The 17,926-nt window shown below is 45.5% G+C and overlaps 1 protein-coding gene across 1 annotated transcript in view; it reads right to left on the bottom strand.

Moving 5' to 3' along the window:
• Nucleotides 1-5,277: 5,277 nt before the first annotated feature.
• The window catches only part of GNA13 (G protein subunit alpha 13), a 28,767-nt gene continuing 16,118 nt past the window's right edge, over nucleotides 5,278-17,926 (bottom strand). Inside the window, exons 3-4 of the mRNA XM_054278894.1 lie at nucleotides 13,673-13,723; nucleotides 5,278-8,758 (exon numbers count right to left, since the gene is read on the bottom strand). Of these exons, the coding sequence (XP_054134869.1) occupies nucleotides 8,186-8,758; nucleotides 13,673-13,723 (624 nt within the window). The 3' untranslated portion in view covers nucleotides 5,278-8,185. The remainder of the gene's footprint in view (nucleotides 8,759-13,672; nucleotides 13,724-17,926) is intronic.

Here is a 17,926-nt window from a genome sequence, read left to right as displayed (position 1 = left end):
AATAAAATTTTATAAAAAGAAATATCCCCTTTTCTCCTCAAGTTTTGTAAGTGGGCATGGGAAAGAGAGGGAAGGAGAGTCTGTGTGAGTCGTCTGCAAGAACAAAAGAGGAAGTTTTGCCCTTAATTTTAGACAATTTTTCAGCAAATGCCAGACATGATGTAAGAATGCTGGTGCTGCTGAAGCCTTGCTCAACTTGTACCCTGCAAATCCTGGTGTTAGCGACACTCTGGAAATGCTGATTTCACTGAAGTTCTTTCGTTTGCTTCCCTTTTATTCAGGGAAATTGGAGGCTGCAGCAGGAACCAGCCATCAATTCCCAGCTGCTCTGGATCAATAAAAGAGAATCAGCTCATCCGGCAAAAATGCAAAATATTCTACCTAGGCAACCCAAGGAAGATCTGCATCACTGATGGATGCTGGATTTTCTTGCAAGAAAAGCTGAAAACAACAACAAGGGACAGACTGGGGGTGCTGAAGCTCCCATGGGTGGTGGTGGCACTGCAGGGACAGTTTGAGGGGTCACTCCTGCAGGTGAGTTACTCACAGCTGCTGTCACCCCCAAACTCCCCTGGCTGGGATATGAGCTGGAATATGAATTTCACTGGGCTTGGAAGCAGCCACTCAGCACAAAGGCTGCCTGGGGCAATGGGGATGTTAAATTAAATGTCCTTCTCCTTTTTTCCCTGCTCTGGATCTGACCGAGGTGGCTTTTTGCTATGTCACAGAAGCTGGTTGTGTTCCAGGATGCAGGTGACAACAAAGGGGACAGGACAGCACCTGCAGCCTGGCCCAGAGCCACCAAAGCTGGTGCTGGGCAGGACAGAGATTTGGGCATCAGCAGATTTGGGCTCTAAGATGCTGCCTGGCAATGGGCAGGATGCTGGGAAGGGCATCAGCATCTTTTATACAGGTAATATCCACTACTGAATGCTGGGAGTGGGAAAAACTCACTCACTTTGGGAACTGCTGGGTGCACAGGATCTCGTGCTTCCTCCTGCTCTGCAAGTCCTGAATTAATAAAAACCAGTCTGCACTCATCAGCATCATCTTAATGGGTCACCACATTTCCAGCCATCCAGGCAGGGAAATGGGATTTATTCAGGTGCTGGATCTGCTGACAAACATCTCCTGCATTTCCTGGGAGCCCTCCCTGCCCCAGGAGCAGCGAACACAACCTGCTGCTCACAGCTTGGGAGTGCTCAGCCTCAAATATTCACTGTGTGGAGCTGCAAGCAGAGCCCCAGGCCCGGGTTTGTCAGATCCAGGGCTCAGAATTCATCAAAGCCAGAGCTGGGCAGAGGCAGCAGCTCAGGGCAGGGACTGCTCTCCCCTCACCTCTCACTGGGGATGTTTGGATTCTTCATCTCATTCTTCATCTTCATCTGTTTGCTGAGCCAGGCTGAGCACTGATCTGCCATGGAGCAGCTTGGGAATGGCAGGAGCTGCTCTGAGCAGGGCACTGAGCAAGAACCCAGAGCCCAGGGAATGCTGCTGGTGGGAGATGCACTCCAGCAATGTCTTGTTCCTCATGTGCAGAAAAGAAAGCAGAGAAAGGCAATGCAAGAGCGCCTGAAGTTAGGCACAAATAAAACACTGCTGCAAAGCCTTGTGGGACTTGATCCACCTGGGTCACAGAATCACAGAATCCCAGAGTTCACAGAATCACAGAATTATAGAACTCAGAGAATTCACAGAAACACAAAATTACAGAATTCACAAAATTCACAGAATTCCCAGAATCCCCAGGTTGTCAGAGCCCTCCAAGCCCATCGAGTCCAGCCCAGCCCCAGCCCCTCACCCAAGCCCTGGCCCCCAGTGCCACATCCAGGCTTTGTCAAACACACCCAGGGATGGGGACTCCACCCCCTCCCCGGGCAGAACATTCCAGAACTTTATCCCCCTTTCTGTCAAACACTTTCCCTGCTCTCCAGCCTGTATTTCCCTTGGTGCAGCTCAGGCTGTGTGCTCTGGTTGTGTCAGTGCTGCTGGAGACAGAGCCCAGCCCCAGCTGAGCACAGGCACCTTTCAGGAGCTGTGCAGAGTGATAAGATCCTTCTCATCAATTTAATCAAGTAATTCCCATTTCACACACACTGGGAACAGTTCAGCTGGTGTCAACACAAGTGGACAATCAGGTGGAGGGGCCAGAAGCATCTCCTGCCATCACCTGTCCTGTTTTAGAGGGCAAACCCAGCAGGGGCTGTCCCAGAGCAGATTCCTGTCCCATTTCCAGCCAGAGCAGACTCCTGCCCCATTTCCAGCTGGATTCCCCATGGGATCTCTCTCCTGGCAGCAGCTCCTCAGCACTTTGCCCTCCATGGTCACCTCTGCTCCCCAGGGAAGGGACCAAGGCCAGCTCCGAACCCAGCTCCTGCATTTTTAACCCCTCCTGTCAGTTATTGTGCAATCACTGAGTTACTCTAACAGGAAGGAAGAGGCTTGAGCACCCAACCTACATTCAGCACTGCAACGAGGTAAATCAAAAGTGTTGCAAACGTGAAGAAATTTCATTTCCTCCTGGAAATAAATCCTGGAATGTGCTTTTTTCCCCACTTCTGCTCTTCCCAGCACTTCAGTGCAGGGAGGTGATCAGAGCCCAGGATGGTCCAACACCACTGAGCCATTCCTAAGAAGAAATTATTAGTTATTTATAGGTTATTAATCATTTAATAGAATTACAATGGAATCATGGAATGGTTTGGGTCAGAAGGGACCTTAAAGCTCAGCCAGTTCCATGGGCAGGGATATTTTCCACTAGAGCAGTTTGCTCCAGGCTTGAGTGTCCCAAAAAGTCCCCAAAAGCTTCCCCAGCAGCCCAGGTGAAGGCAATGCAGTTACACCTGTGATATTTGGATTATAAACCCCAACAAACATCATGTGTTATGCTGAGTTCTAGATGGGCTTGGTTTTACTCCTCAGGTGGCACCTCAGGAAACGGGATGCAAAAACAAAAAGGAAAAAAAGGCTGAAAAAACCCCTGGATTTTCAAGTCAGAGGAACATTACAGCATTCAGCTGGTGAGATTTCCCAGAGTGAAAAGGGACAGGCAGGACCTGGAGAGCACACAGAGCTGAGTGCAGGGCACAGAGCAGGTTTGGCACTGGTTTCAGTGACCAGGGGTGGCTCTGGGAGCCTCCAGACCCCAACTCACCCCAAAACACCCACACAGAGAATTCTGCACTCCTGTGCCTGTCAGCAGTGCTGAGCTCCAGCTCTGCAAACGGGGATGAGGGATGAGCTGGGCTCAGCATTTTGGGGACTGAGTGCCCCCAGCCAGCCAAACTCAAGGAATCTTGTGGAAAATGAAGCATTTCAGGCCTATAAAAACTGATCAGAAATCAATGTTTTGCTGCAAAGTTCTGCTTCATACTGCAGCCTCCTTCTCCAGGAGGCAGAGGCTGGCTTAGTCAAAAAGAGCTAAAATAAATAAATAAATCAACTCTGCTATATCAAGATCCATAATTCATAAAGCTTTGTCGCAGAACACACCCAAGTGCCATCAATATTTTAAATATTGAGCACAGAACTGGCTGTCAAGTGCAAGTCAGCAATTCCTGGTGCCTCCCTGCTGGGGACAAAGCTGAGCAGAACCTGGAGGAGCCTTCTGAGCACAGTTTGTTTGACTCTGTTCCGTATTTTATTTGAAACACAAGATGTGTTTGCAGGAGCAAATCAGCCAGGCTCTGCCAACCAACAAAAAGAATCAGCCGGCTGCCTGTGCTGGTTAATAAACAGAAAAAATGATTTCACCACACCAACATGAGGCTGTATATGTTTATTCATCGTCAGTACTTTTGTACACAAGGCAAATATTAATAGCTGAAAGGCAACACTTTTGGAGAGTATGTACAGAGCAATGTACAAGCAAGTGTAAGAGGTTTGAAACTATGAATTGATTTAACCATTTTATAAAAAAGAAGTGATGCTTTTTCTTCTAAGATCTCCCTTAGAAATAATTTATTGCCAATCTTAAACTAAAGCGAGGAGAGGGAAAAAAAAATTTACAATACAAAGTAGTCCCTGGAAAGTTTATAAAAAGTTAAACATATAAAATTGTAAGCCACAAACATTTATACAAAGCTAATACAAATCTTGGTTTTGTTAAAGATCTATGAGGTTGTTATAAAATATATTTTTACATAAAGGCTTCACATAAGGTAAGCTCTCACTGCTACTGGAAGCGCAGGAAAGCAGTTTTAAATAGTCTGCAATTCAACTTATCTTCAAGTACAACGCAAAGAAATTGCAAAATGGCACTGTATTGCAATGCTGTGTAATTAAAAACTACATTACGGTACCATCAGAGAGACAAGACCTGTAAAGTGAACTGGTGAACCATTTGCAGGAGACTTCCCCAGGACGTGGAACAGGAGTGGGGCTGGAAAATGGAAATGAACCTTCTGCAAGAACAGCCAGGGATGTTCTGGGGCATGAGGAACAGCTCAGATCCACCAGGAACCCCCAGGACGTGGAACAGGAGTGGAAAATGGAAATGAACCTTCTGCAAGAACAGCCAGGGATGTTCTGGGGCATGAGGAACAGCTCAGATCCACCAGGAACCCCCAGGACGTGGAACAGGAGTGGAAAATGGAAATGAACCTTCTGCAAGAACAGCCAGGGGTGTTCTGGAGCATGAGGGACAGCTCAGATCCACCAGGAACCCCCAGGACGTGGAACAGGAGTGGGGCTGGAAAATGGAAATGAAAATTCTGCAAGAAGAACAGCCAGGGGTGTTCTGGAGCATGAGGGACAGCTCAGATCCACCAGGAACCCCCACCCACCCCATCATTGCTGGATTTCTGAATTTAAAGCTACTCACAAACAAGCCCCATAAACACCTTTGAGATCAACTTGATTTTTTTTTTTTAAGAGCAGTTATTCTAGAGAAAGCTGAAGTTTCACACAAACTGATGGCTTATGCTCCCACATACAATATATATATAAAAAAAGAGTAACATTGTTAAAGCCCTGATGAACAGCCACAGTTTTTAGGTATCAATGATCTCAGCTGAACACTCTGCAGCAGGGAACAGTTGCTCAAACACCAATTTCACCTTCAAGTACAGCTTGTACAGGACAGTGGTTTATCTCCATAGGGTCAGTGATCTTTACAACACAGCTCACTCCAGCAAAGAGAACTCAAGAATTTTGGGAATCTTGATTTTCTGGGACATTTCACTTTCTATCTGCTCTCCCACCTTCACTAGGCATACAGCCCAACCTTGTACCACAGACTGGTTTCCATGAGGAAGCTTCACTCCCACCAGCTCTGGTTGTTTCAGGACAAAACTCAGCCTGCTCAGAGCATCAACCCTTCAGCTTTTGTACCAGATTTATGTTCTGCTATAAAAAAAATGAGATGCAGGAACAAATCCAACAGGAAATACAACAGCCCAAGGTGTGCTCCACTCAGGGAGGCCATGAAGAGCGAGCCTGAGGATGGACAAGGTGCAGATTTGGGGTTTTGGCTGTAGGGGAACACAGGAACCATGTAAACAAACATCCAGGTGCATTCCCTCACCCTCCCAGCACTGGGAGTGGGAAACCCGAGTGACTGGACTCAGTTATTTCATTAAACAATTCATTTCTGCCTGAGATTATTCACAGAGTGCTTTATCCACCAGGGCTACAAGTGAGCCAGCACTGGGTCCCCCCTGCTCTCCTGCAGCCCTGGGCTCACAGGGAGAGAGATCTGGAACAGGGGTTCACAACAGGGATTTTTGTGGGGTTTTGGGGATTTCCCCCACTTCAGCCAAGGCCAGAAGTGCGCAGAGCCTTGGTGACCCTGGCTGCATCCTCACACTGCCATCAGCTTTGAGGATCTTCAGTAAATTAACAGCTGCCATGGACAAAAAATTCATCAATACTTCACATAAATTAGTTCAGACCAATCCCTGGTACTCACCCTGTCATCCACTACCAGCCTTTAGTTCTTCTGCAATCATCTGGTCTGACACCCTCCAAAGCCCCTACTGCAGACCTCTCCAAACCAACTGCTTTCATCAGATTTAAGTCTCTGTTTTGAAAAGACACTTGTCCAGACACCTGTCAGCCAAGGAAAAACCAACCCAGCTCCTCCTCCTGGTGACAACCAAGGGCAGGGATTTGTTTTCTGCTTTCCAAGACTGGACTTGGAGGCCACCAGAGGTTTGTGTCTGTTCTTGGAGCATTTATAGCCCAAAGGAGAATTTCTGCTCCCATCACAGGTGTGTTGCTCAGTCCTTCAAAGAGCCTCACCAGCCTTTCCTGAGGTCTCTGCTTCATCCTCCTTCCTGAATTGCTCACATATAACCTGAACACACCCAATCCATGTCCAGTAGAGGCAAAATCTCCATTAAATATCCCCAACCAAGATTCTTTTAACCCTCCTGACATCAGTGCTGCATCCAGACTTCAGGATTATGTTTAGATTCTGCACTTTGACTTCTCCCAAGCTCTTTTCAGAATTCTTTCCTCCCCAAACAGTGCCTGATAGCCAGAATCACAGACTAACCTATGACTATTCACTGGATGATATAAAAAAATAGAGGTCTTTCAAAGCACCTAACTAAATCAAAATACACAATTCCCCTTCTGCTGCCAGGAGAACGAGGCACAGAGATGTTAACACACCTCACACTCACAGTAAGTACAGGCTGAGCTCAGGAGTCAGGCAGCTTTCCTATGTCCTGGCAGGGCCACTGCTCCCAGCAGTGACACCACCATGTCACCCCTGGCTCGTGGGATGACAATAAAGAAATATTCAAGGATTGGCCACCAGCATGATCCACAGGAATTGGCCAATTCCAGGGGCAAAGGGGCAGCTGAGCTGCCCACACCACTCCAGCCTGGGGAAAACGTGGCAGGGACACTGATATTTCTATCACAATCTCACTCTCTTTTTGCAGTGTGCTGTGGGGTACATCAGGATTGCTTCATTTTCACTATTTTTCATCATTATTATTATTATAATTTCTTCTTTTAATCACATGGCAATGCTAACAACTCCCCATAAGAAATGAAACAAAACTGCAAAAGGACTTTGGGTAAAACAGTCACAAGCAGCACTCTGGAAGATGCTGTGCAACATTATTTGGCTCAAGTACACTTAGGATTGCTTAGACCCAACTGGAAAGTCTCAGAAAGAACCTCATCAGCTCAAGCACATTCTGCTGGGACAAGGTTTTTCATTTTTTCAGAATTAAACATTCATCTGCACGGTGTCAGCTACACAAGGCCTCTGCTGGGAATTGGTAAGGCCACTGAAAATGCCAGAGGAGGACAGAACACAAGGAGGCACTTCGGTTTGCAGGTCCTTCTCTCCATCAGCAAATGCTCCTGACTCAGAGAGGCACCTGGCAAGGAGGCAGGGAGGTCAAATAAAGCAGTGCTAAGGTAAAGAGCTTCCAGAACAGGTGACCCACAGGGAACATCTGCTCAGGGAAGGTAAAAAACACAAGCTGGGCTTGCTCCCCCCTTCCCACACCAGCACGCCAAGAGGATTGATCAGAGCGCTCTGTGCTTTGCCATGGCTCCAGGACACGTCTGGAGTGAATCCGTGTACTGTGCCAACCAGGAATCCCTCATCACTGCACTCAGCACTTCCTGATATGTCTGAAACTCCTGATTTTCCATATTTTTGAAGCATCCCCTATTCCATCCCAATGCCATGGTTTATACTTAAGCAGGAAGTAGGTTACACCCAGGAATGGGCTGCAAAGAGATGATTCCAGCAAGGGATCTGATGGGATTTCTAACCAAAACCAGACCTGAGAAATCATAAGTCAGCTATGGTATCACAGTCTTCACAATGAAATCAGATGTGAGAAGTTTCTCTCTCTCCCCCCCCCACCTTAAATTACCGCCACAGTCTAATAATTGCAACAATTTCATTGACGTTTCCACTTGGAATTCTGGATTTTCTAGGATAATACACATGTTGGTAAAAGGTCAAATTTACCACTTTACAGGTAACTTAGACATAGGTCTGCTATAAAATTACAACTTGAGTCAACTTGAAGCTACACTGGAAGAGATTAAGCCTGAATTTCTGCAGAAATTGGCAATAACGTGTTCAGCAGCAGCTTTCAGCCACATATCAAGAAGTCTGACAGGATCTGGATTTCTCTACTCCTGCTGTAAACTTCTAGTTAAAAAAAACCAACACACAAGAGTTACTGGAACAAAGCAGTCTTTTTGCACATCACTGTAGCATCAGCTGCTTGAGGTTGTCGTGCAGGATGGTATCTTTGACATCACGGAACACTAGCCGGATGTTCTCTGTGTTAATGGCAGTGGTGAAGTGGTGGTACAGCGGCTTCTGCTGCTGGTCCCGGCGTTTCGTGCGAAAACAATCCACCAGGAATTTCTGGACATCTGTTAAGCAGTGGGGATCCCCTTCAAACTCTGGGAAATAGTCTTTGATGCTGACTTTCTGTACTTTTTCCTCGAGCAAGTCCGTTTTGTTCAAGAAGAGGATGATGGAGACGTTGCTGAACACCCGGTTGTTGACTATCGTTTCAAAAATGTTCAGGGACTCCGTCAGGCGATTCGTCTGTCTGTCCTCCATCAGCACTTGGTCAAACTCACTGGAGGACACCAGGAACAAAATGGATGTGACACTGTCAAAGCACTCGAACCATCGCTTCCGCTCCGACCTCTGGCCGCCCACGTCGACCATCTTGAAAGGGACGTTTTTGATTTCAAAGTCGTACTCGTGAATCCCCTTGGTGGGCCTTCGTGCCAGCAGGATGTCTTGCTGTGAGGGAAGGTAATCCTAGAAAAATAAGGAGAGTTTTGTGATTAGGATGTGAAAATGGGCTGAGCTGCAGTGGGGAGAGCAGCTTGCGTGGAACAGGATGAGGTTTGCAATAAAGTTACATGGATGTGGATTTCCATGCTAGAAAACATTCCCAATATTAAACCAGAACATGTACCCCAAAGAACTTCAGCTTTCCCACATGACAAGGATCCATAATCAATTTCAGAGAGGAACCAGCAATTCCTCCTGCCAGTTTCCCTCATTCTGTTTCACTTCATGCTTCCTTCACTCCCTTCCCACAGCGCTGGCTGCCAACAGAGTTTTGTGATTAGGATGTGATAGTGGGTATGGGCACAGCTGAGCTGCAGTGGGGAGAGCAGCCTGCATGGGAACTGGACAAGGTTTGCAATAAAGACATGGATGTGGATTTCCATGCTAAGAAACACAGCCAATATTAAACCAGAACATGGTTTTCCATGCTTTTGGGAAAGAGCTGGAGGCCAAAGCAGGAAATACATCCAATATTAAACCAGAACATGGACCCCAAAGAACTTCAGCTTTCCCACATGACAAGGATCCATAAGCAACCTCAAAGGTGAACCAGCAATTCCTCCTGCCAGTTTCCCTCATTCTGTTTCACTTCATGCTTCCTTCATTCCCTTCCCACAATGGTGGTTGCCAATAATTTTGTGATTAGGATATGAGAATGGGAATGGGCACAGCTGAGCTGCAGTGGAGAGAGCAGCTTGCATGGAACAAGGTTTGCAATAAAAACACATGGATGTGGATTTCCATGCTAGGAAACACACCCAATATTAAACCAGAACATGTACCCCAAAGAACTCAAGCTTTCCCTTTGCCACATGACAAGGATCCATAACCAACCTCAAAGGTGAACCAGCGATTCCTCCTGCCAGTTTCTCTCATTTTGTTTCACTTCATGCTTCCTTCATTCCCTTCCCACAATGGGTTCTAAACCAGCTTTCTCAAACCAGTAACTGTGGGATATCCCATGCCAGCTGTGGGTTCTCCATTCCTCCCATGACTGCTTCCAGAAACAAACCAGCTGCTCCACTAAATAACTCCGAAGCAATCAATTATGTCTGAAAACTAAAACCTAAGCAACTTCCTGTGTTTGTGCCATGCATCTTTGCATCCTGCTGGATCAGTGCACACTGGTGAGCTCACACTGCCTGGCTTTGCCCAAAATTTACTGTGCAGTGAGTAGAACAGGGGCAGAAACTGAGAGCTGGGGACAGTTCTTTCCTGGGGGGCAGACAGCTGTATCCTGAAGCTCTCCAGTCCATCTCTCCCCAGAATTTAAGAGGCATTATTAAGACTAATTTTTTTTTTTATTGTGATATGAACATCATCAATGGATGCAAATGAAGAGGAATTCTTATTAATCAGCTTTGGATAGCATGAATTCAACTCTCAGATTGGGGATTTCTTCATTCCTAGAATTACACTTTGGTCTCTGGTCCAAGTCTTTCTGTTATCTGCAAAGTGCATTTCTACCACAGCTGCCTGTGCTGGACTTTAAAACCTTGTTGTTCACTTGTTATGGAAACTTTTCCTCATATTTTTCCAGCATTTCTCACCCTTTCAGAGAGCTCAATTTAGGTTTTGGAATTTCAGTCTCTTGTTAAAAAGTGAATGATCTATGATCTTCCTTTGACAGTGCCAGTTCCCACACTTGGAGCTTTTATAAAGACATGCAAGAGCAAGGTTCAGAAAGTCTGATTCAAGCAGTCAGCTGGGTGGGGGAACAGGCACACAGCACCATGGCTATTCCAGTAGCTCTATCTAAAGTTTAAGGCAGCTGGGCAAGCTCAAACCACAAAAATAAAATTTAAAAATCATGAAGTGAGCGCAACATTTCAAAAGCTCAAGGGTCACTTTGCTTGACCCTGTAAGTTCCAAAGTGAAACCAGAGAGAGAGGGCTTTGTGTGAACTCTGGGTTCCTCTTCCCGAGCTGCCCATGACTCGGGCACTGATTTTTATCGTGGCACAAATTACAAAGCAGCTCCGAGGCACACACAGGCTCCCCACCCTGCAGCCTTTGCTGCAGCTCTGCACACAGCCAAACCCCACAGCACGGAAATCTGGAGGGAGGAGAATTCCTAAAGCAGCATCAAGCTCCCCCAAACTGACCAACAGAGGTGCTGTCACCCCCTTGTGTGATTAATGGACAACTTTAAAGGTGATAAGACTTTTCCCTTTGTTACATGTACCTTGGGTCTTCTGTACTGAAATTAGAGAGAGGAGAACAACCAGCAAAGCAGTGCAGGGAGTGTATGAAATGTCAGTGGGCACAGGTGAAGGGATTTTGAGCAAAGCTGACTGTCAACATGCAGGCAGGAGTGTCACAGGTTCAGCACTCACTCCAGCTTCCAAACAGGAATGGATATTTTGTTTTTCAGGAAGTTTGTCTCAGCTTCTCAGAACAAAAGCAACAAGTCTTAAGAAAACTCATGAGTGACAGAAATTAATAATTATGTAAATAAAGAAAACCAACTAATATAATAGGCAAAACCACATGCACCTTCAATATTGAAACAAGGGCACAAAGCAAACTCTCCTGGGAGTTGGCCTGTAATGTTTATTCAGTAAAGCTTTCCAGAAGAAGCTTATCCCCAGAATTCCTGACAAATTCCCTCACGAGTACTATTACTCATTGAAAATTCCTTCCACACTTGAGAGAATCCTTTCCAGTGCTTTCTGCTTCTACATTCCACCATGGAACTGGGTGTCTTCAGGGTCCCCTCCAACCCAAACCACTCCATGTTTTATGCTGGATATTGGTTACTCTGATCCACCAGGCAGCACATGGGCTCTGTGAGTTCAGTGCTGGTATCCAGCCACCCTCTGGCTACAGGAGACCAAACACAACAACTCTCAGAACTCTCCCAGTACTTTAATTCTCTATCTGAAGGACATTTATGTTTTCTCCCTCATGCCCAGACCCTTGGAACACAAGCAGCTTGCCCCTGTCTCAGCGCTGATCCCATTCTCCACGTGTGAGAGCATGCAGTACCAGGTGAGTATTTTCCTTGAATGGCACTGAGTGTTATTTTCCAAGTTCTTTCAATGTTTTGCCATTGCCAATAAGTGTTTTCTTCCCCTCAAGCATCCTCACACTGATACTGATTTGGAACATGTGCTTTCTCCCTGATTTTCCTATCTCCTTTCCTCAAACTCACTGCAGTCTGCTTCTCCTAAAGGAGCTCCTTTGGTTATCAGCAGCTCTTTAGGCTATCACATCACTGCTTGCCTAGCTCAAATTACAATTTAAGGCATGACTAAGATCCAATCACAGGATGGAAAGCCAAGTCTCTCTGTGAGGTATTTTGGATACACAGAGTCTGCACTGGCAGTTGAAATAGCAACACACAGGGAATCCAGGAGATCCCACGCACGTCTGCCTGTCAGATACTCTTATTCTGCTGATCTGATTAAATCTGAACATTAAGTTCTTTTCCCTCTGTGCTCTTATCAGCTCCCTTTTGGCAAAGGGCACGTGAATTGCAGATCTATGTGTTTAGAAGCAATTTAGTTGCAAGTCAGCCCAGTTGCATCAGATAAGAACAAATACTTTTATTTACAATTTGGGGCAACAATCATTAGATAATCTTGCATATAGATAAGAATAAACCAGAAGAACCTATCAAATCTTTCACTAACAAAACTTAGCTAGTGCTTTTTTCCTCATGGATTTAACATTTTTTACAACAGCAGATCCTGATGAGTCTCTCTGATTCTCAACACCAACCTGAAGCCAGAAAAGCTGTAATTCACAGCACTGCCACAGGAACATCAGACCTGCTGTGTGTTTATGTATAAAAATATTTAAAAACCCAACTGCTGACTAAGCTTCACACTTTAATCAAAGAATGGACCAAAGTTCCTCCATTAAGAACTTGGAAATGGAGCTGCAAAACTTCATCCAAGATTGCTGGGGAAAATTCCAAGCCCTTTGAAACTGAAAGGCACTGGATTCAAAGACCATGAGAAATCCCCCACTGGCAGAGAGTTCAGCAGCTCATTAGAGCAAGTGCAGTTCCCCTCCTAAGTGCAAGTTTCAAATCTCAAGACCAAATCCAAATTCAGAGACAAGGTGCTGGAGCTCTCAAGCCAGAGATCTGGGAAAAACACTGATCAGCAGAGCTTTAATCAGAACAATGATAGCTCAAAGCAGAAAAATAGTCTGGCTTAAAATTTAATCTGTTAAAAACAAAAATGAAATAAAACATGATGTAACAGGGTTTCACTGAAGTGGTTTGGATTCCTTCATTTGTTACCATCAGCTGGGAATGACCATGGAGAAACTGCCTCCCCAGAGAGTTCAACACCATATTAAAACTCCTGTTTTAAAGGCAATTTTTCCACATGCCACTCCTGCAATCTAGAAGTGATGAGCATCAGCAGATACCTTCATTATCCAAGTGCTAATTAACAGTTATATAAAAAAGTCTTCTACAAAAATTTCAGGTTTTTCTCCAGAGAAAACAGACTTTATTCTTTACTGAGTTTATGTTAAAGTAGATATTTCTGGAAGGTACCCCTGACCTGTGACTGATTTAACTCAAGAGTTCCTAACTGGACACATAACCCCAAACCCAGTCGTTTTTAGATGTCATTTAGTCTTGAAAAGCTACTTTAACAGTCTCCTGCCTGGCCAAGCTTTTGTAACTTGTTTTTTGTTCGATTTTGACAGATGGTTTATTTCCAGAAAGTGTCCTGGCCCTTGCATTGCCCTGTGTTTCTGACATGTCAGTGATGAACTGCTGAGATAATGCGACAGCCCGAGCTAACTAAAGATAAAGTCATTGCAGTAGGCACTAATTACATTTCATCTATTTAAAACCCAGAGATCACAAAGACTACTTCAAACTCAAGACTGGAAAGAAAAATAAAAAAGGACTTACTTGTTCTCCAAGTTTATCCAAGTTGTCCAAGAAATACTTTACAGATTCCCCCTAAAAACAAATCAAACAGTTATTTAAATAAGCGACATCCTTGATCCCAAGAGTTTACATTCTGAAGTCCAGATAATTTATCAGAAACCTACATTTAAGCATTGTAAGCGTTAATCACTGCCCTTTTTAAAAGCAGCTATCCTAAGAACACAACTGATGATTTATTCTTAGGCCAGTTAATATTTAAGCTTGAAAGCATAAAAGGCACATCTATAATAGTCACATTCTTTCCAAGTTTAGGCTTGATAAATAAATCCAAGTGTTATCCACAGGGAGCATCAATGAAGCAGCCACACCTTCCTTATGAAAAGAAACATTCAATTCCTCTGAGGCTTAGCAGAGTGTGCACACAGGCATTCAGGTGCAGGGATTAATCACCAGAGAAAGTTCATTTTTACTTTACAGGACTCATGCCCACAGAGATGAGCAGAACACAGCATGAGAAACCACAGCACACAAAGCATTTTACTCCAGTTTCCCCTCACACACCAAGCTGCACCAGAACATCTTACTCTGAGTGATGAGCAGAGCTGCTGTGCATGATATCACATTTACAATCCAGGTTTATCTCCTGGGTTCAACTCATCCCTGTCCTGGCAAAGGTAACTGCAGTTTTTAATCCCTCCAGTAATGCAGAACTAAAGGTTTTTTCATGGTAAACCTGAGCCACAGTCAAGCCTGCAGAGCTCCATAAGGGTGCTGGGATTAAGGAGGAATTCTGCCATGGGTACTGCTGCACCTGAGTTCCCTGCAATAGGAATGTACTGATGGAATTCACTGCAGAGGAAAACACCTTTTCAAGGTTCTCAGCATCCTCACAGAAGCACAAATCTGCTCCCTTTTGGAAACTCTTCATTACCAGCTGTAACTTACTCATTTTACAGTAAGTGCAGAGAAGAAGCCACCTGTGTTTTCACTCTGCAGGTGGAAGAGCAGGAATTCTGACTGAGCTTTCTCAATGAGAAAATCAAACAGCATCTGAGGCCGGGGTGACTACACCTAATCCAGACAAGTGAATCAGGACAGGAGCTACACCCTGATAATGACCTCCCCTCACTTCAATCTGAGCTCTGCAAGCCTATCTAGGGAGAATACAAACCTCACTATTCAACTGTGCTATCTCAGCATCTGCCCTGAGCAGAGCAGGGTAAATAAAGGCCAAAAATGGTTCTGGCAGACACATCAGCAAGGTACCTCTGCAAGGTTTCCAGGCACTAAAATAAATAAATTACATAATCCAAGGAGATGCCACACCTTTAAGTGTGCAATTTGAACATCAATGTTTAATGAGGCAGAACTGGGGCTCTGGTTGGAACATGCCTCGTGCTCGACACACCTGCAGGAGAGAGCCCCACACACCTCTGGGCCTTATTTTACCTCCTGTTTGCCTCAGCTGTCCTGATTTTCTCTGGGGTGACAAAAACACCATTTCAGCAGCACACAGCAGCAGCTGCTTGCAATGACAGCAGTACTGTGTCTTTTCCATCATCTGTTCTAGCCTCAATCCTCTAAGGAAGGTACACAGGGAAGAGCATTCCTATTTCACAGAAAATAAACAACCCTGCTGCATGAATCCATCAAGCTTCCCAAAAAGGAGAAACAGGATCAGAATCCAGGCCTTCCAAGTGCTAAAGCCACTGTCTGTAGCTGAATACTAAGGCAAAATAAAATTTAAGGTCAGGTTTAATTTCTTTTTTAGGTGCCAATAGGAGCTGGCAAGCTTCCCCTCCCCACAGGGCTGGCTACATCCCAATCAGGCAGACTGCAGACTCACTAAGTGCAGGTATTTACTCTGGAATACCTGAGGCTGAACTTGTGTGTGTGCATACAAACATGCATTTTAATCTCAGGCAGCTTTTTATACAACTTACAGCAATACCTACTCCCTAAAGGAGCATTAACTCTGCAGTTAATGTGGAAGTTACAACCTCTTCCTCTCCTTTAAGTCCCAGGGCTTGCAGCTACTGCAATGCACAGAGCACTTGGAGCAGACAAGCAAACCACAGCCTGGAAAGGTCACAAAACATCCCCACAGGCAGCTTTCCAAAAGAGGGGATTTCCTGAAATCACAAATGCAAAATGCACAGGCCTGCAGCGACAGCAACGCCCCAGAGCCACCCATCCAACACAAAGTCACCCAGGGAGCAGCGAGATGGCAGCTCCACCTCTGGGCTGTCACCTGTCACAGTCAATGGCACACAGACATCGAGGTGGCCAGGCTGAAACTGAAGAGACTGAACTATTAAATCCATCAGTTCCAACATGACACAGCTCATTAAGCTGAGCCATTCCAGCTTCCCTCCTCCACACCGTGGGCTCAGCTGCCTGGGCTCTCCCCTCATGAAAATCTGTTCAGACAGCAAGTGCTGTGGCCATGACTCAGCCCAGTAACCAGGGACAGAAGTCGTTCATTCAGTTTTTTACCTGCATACCAATTAAACACCTAGAACAGCTTCAAACTCATCATCTCTCCCATCCCACTCCAGCCACAAGCCAGGGCCCTGACCAGGGGTAATTTTCTGTCTGCCCTGGACATGTTGCTATCAGCAGGCTGAGCTCTGCTAACTACAGACACTCCTGAAGAGCCAACTACCTCACTGACCAGATCTTTATCAGAACGCACTACTGGAGAACCAGAGAGTTCTGACCCATTTAAACAAGCTTCAAAGAGGCAGCATTACAAAGCAGCCAAGCTTTAATCCCTTCCCAAAATGTGAAGTTTTTTATTTTATCCAATAATGAAGAGAAACACATTGAAAAACTCAGCACACAACAACTGAGGAAAGCTTTAATGCCACCTATTTTTAAAAATCAGTTGGAAAAGGACCCATTCACATCCCTGCACAACAGCAGCCCCAAAGGCAGCCTCTGTGTCAGGCTGCTTTTTCTTGGTAGACACAGAACCAGATCCCACTCAGTAAATCCATGACAGTGACCAGATTTAAATAGCTGTGTTCAACAGCTGTCACCTAAAATTTCCTTTCTGACAAACTGTAAACTCTCTGGTTTACCCAAGATGACTAGAAAAAAGAAACTGGGTTTCCCCACTGTGTGCCACTAATGCCTGTGTGGCTCACCATGTCCAGCCCTGCCACGAGGCTGCTCAGCAATCAGGCTGTGGTGTCACACCACAAAGGAGCCACACCAAGGGCAAAATCGAGCCAGAAATGAGAAAACTGAAGGATCTGCCCCCATGAAAACCCCCACAGTTCTCCATTACACTCCTGATGTCTTCACACCCACGTTCTGTGAGTACATAGGACGGAAATTTAAAGATTAGCTAAAAATACAGAGATGTCCTCAGGACAGGAAGGACCTTGACCTGTTGGAAGGAGGCCAGAGGAGGCCACCAAGTTGATTACAGAGATGGAGAACCTCTCCTACGAGGAAATGCTGAGAGAATTGGGAATGTGCAGCCCGGAAAAGGGAAGACTTTGGGGTTACCTGACTGTGGCCTTCAGTACTCAAAGGAAAGATGGAAAAACTATTTACAAGGGTCTGGAGTGAGAGGACAAGGGGGAATGGCTTCACACTGACAGAAAGAAGGTTTAGATTGGTTATTAGGAAGAAATTCTTTACTCTGAAGATTCTGTGGCACTGGCACAAGCTGCCCAGAGCTGTGGATGCTGCACCCCTGGGAATGCTCAGGGCCAGGCTGGACAGGGCTTGGAGCAAGCTGGGATAGTGGCAGGTGTCCCTGCACACCATTCCATGGCTCTGGGTGACAGCCTCACATCAGTCCCATGTGAATTTTCTTTTTCAAATGCAGATGAACCCTCTGAAGGCATTTGTACAGCTGAGCAGTTTGGAAATGCAAATCTCTGCAGGCTGCAGTGACACTGCAGGAACCAGCCATGCCATGGCACTCAACTCAGCCCCTGCACCTCAAGTACAGCCCAAAGATGCCAACACAAGGACAAAACCCAGCACAGGTTGGGCACACACCTCAAATAAATACTGAGGTACTGCAATAAACCAAACTTCTTGAGCACACCCCAAAAGAGCAGAATGAACAACCCACACATCAGCTCCAAAGGCCTTCTGGAGTTACAGTTTTAAACTTTATTAAATTTTCTCAGGGTATTGGATTTTTAAGCAGTGCCTTTTGAAGCTTGAGAAAGATGCCCTTTTTTGTTCAGATGGAATACACATGTCTCAGCTGCGGCCCTTCAGCCTCCTCCTGATTCAGAAATGCATGTAAAC

Source organism: Melozone crissalis, unplaced genomic scaffold, assembly GCF_028551555.1.
Source record: "Melozone crissalis strain CALT ecotype California unplaced genomic scaffold, PUWL_Pcris_2 ptg000026l_1, whole genome shotgun sequence".
Classification (NCBI taxonomy): Eukaryota; Metazoa; Chordata; class Aves; order Passeriformes; family Passerellidae; genus Melozone; species Melozone crissalis.
Note: the sequence above shows the minus strand (reverse complement) of the source record. Positions and strands in the feature narration are given on the sequence as shown.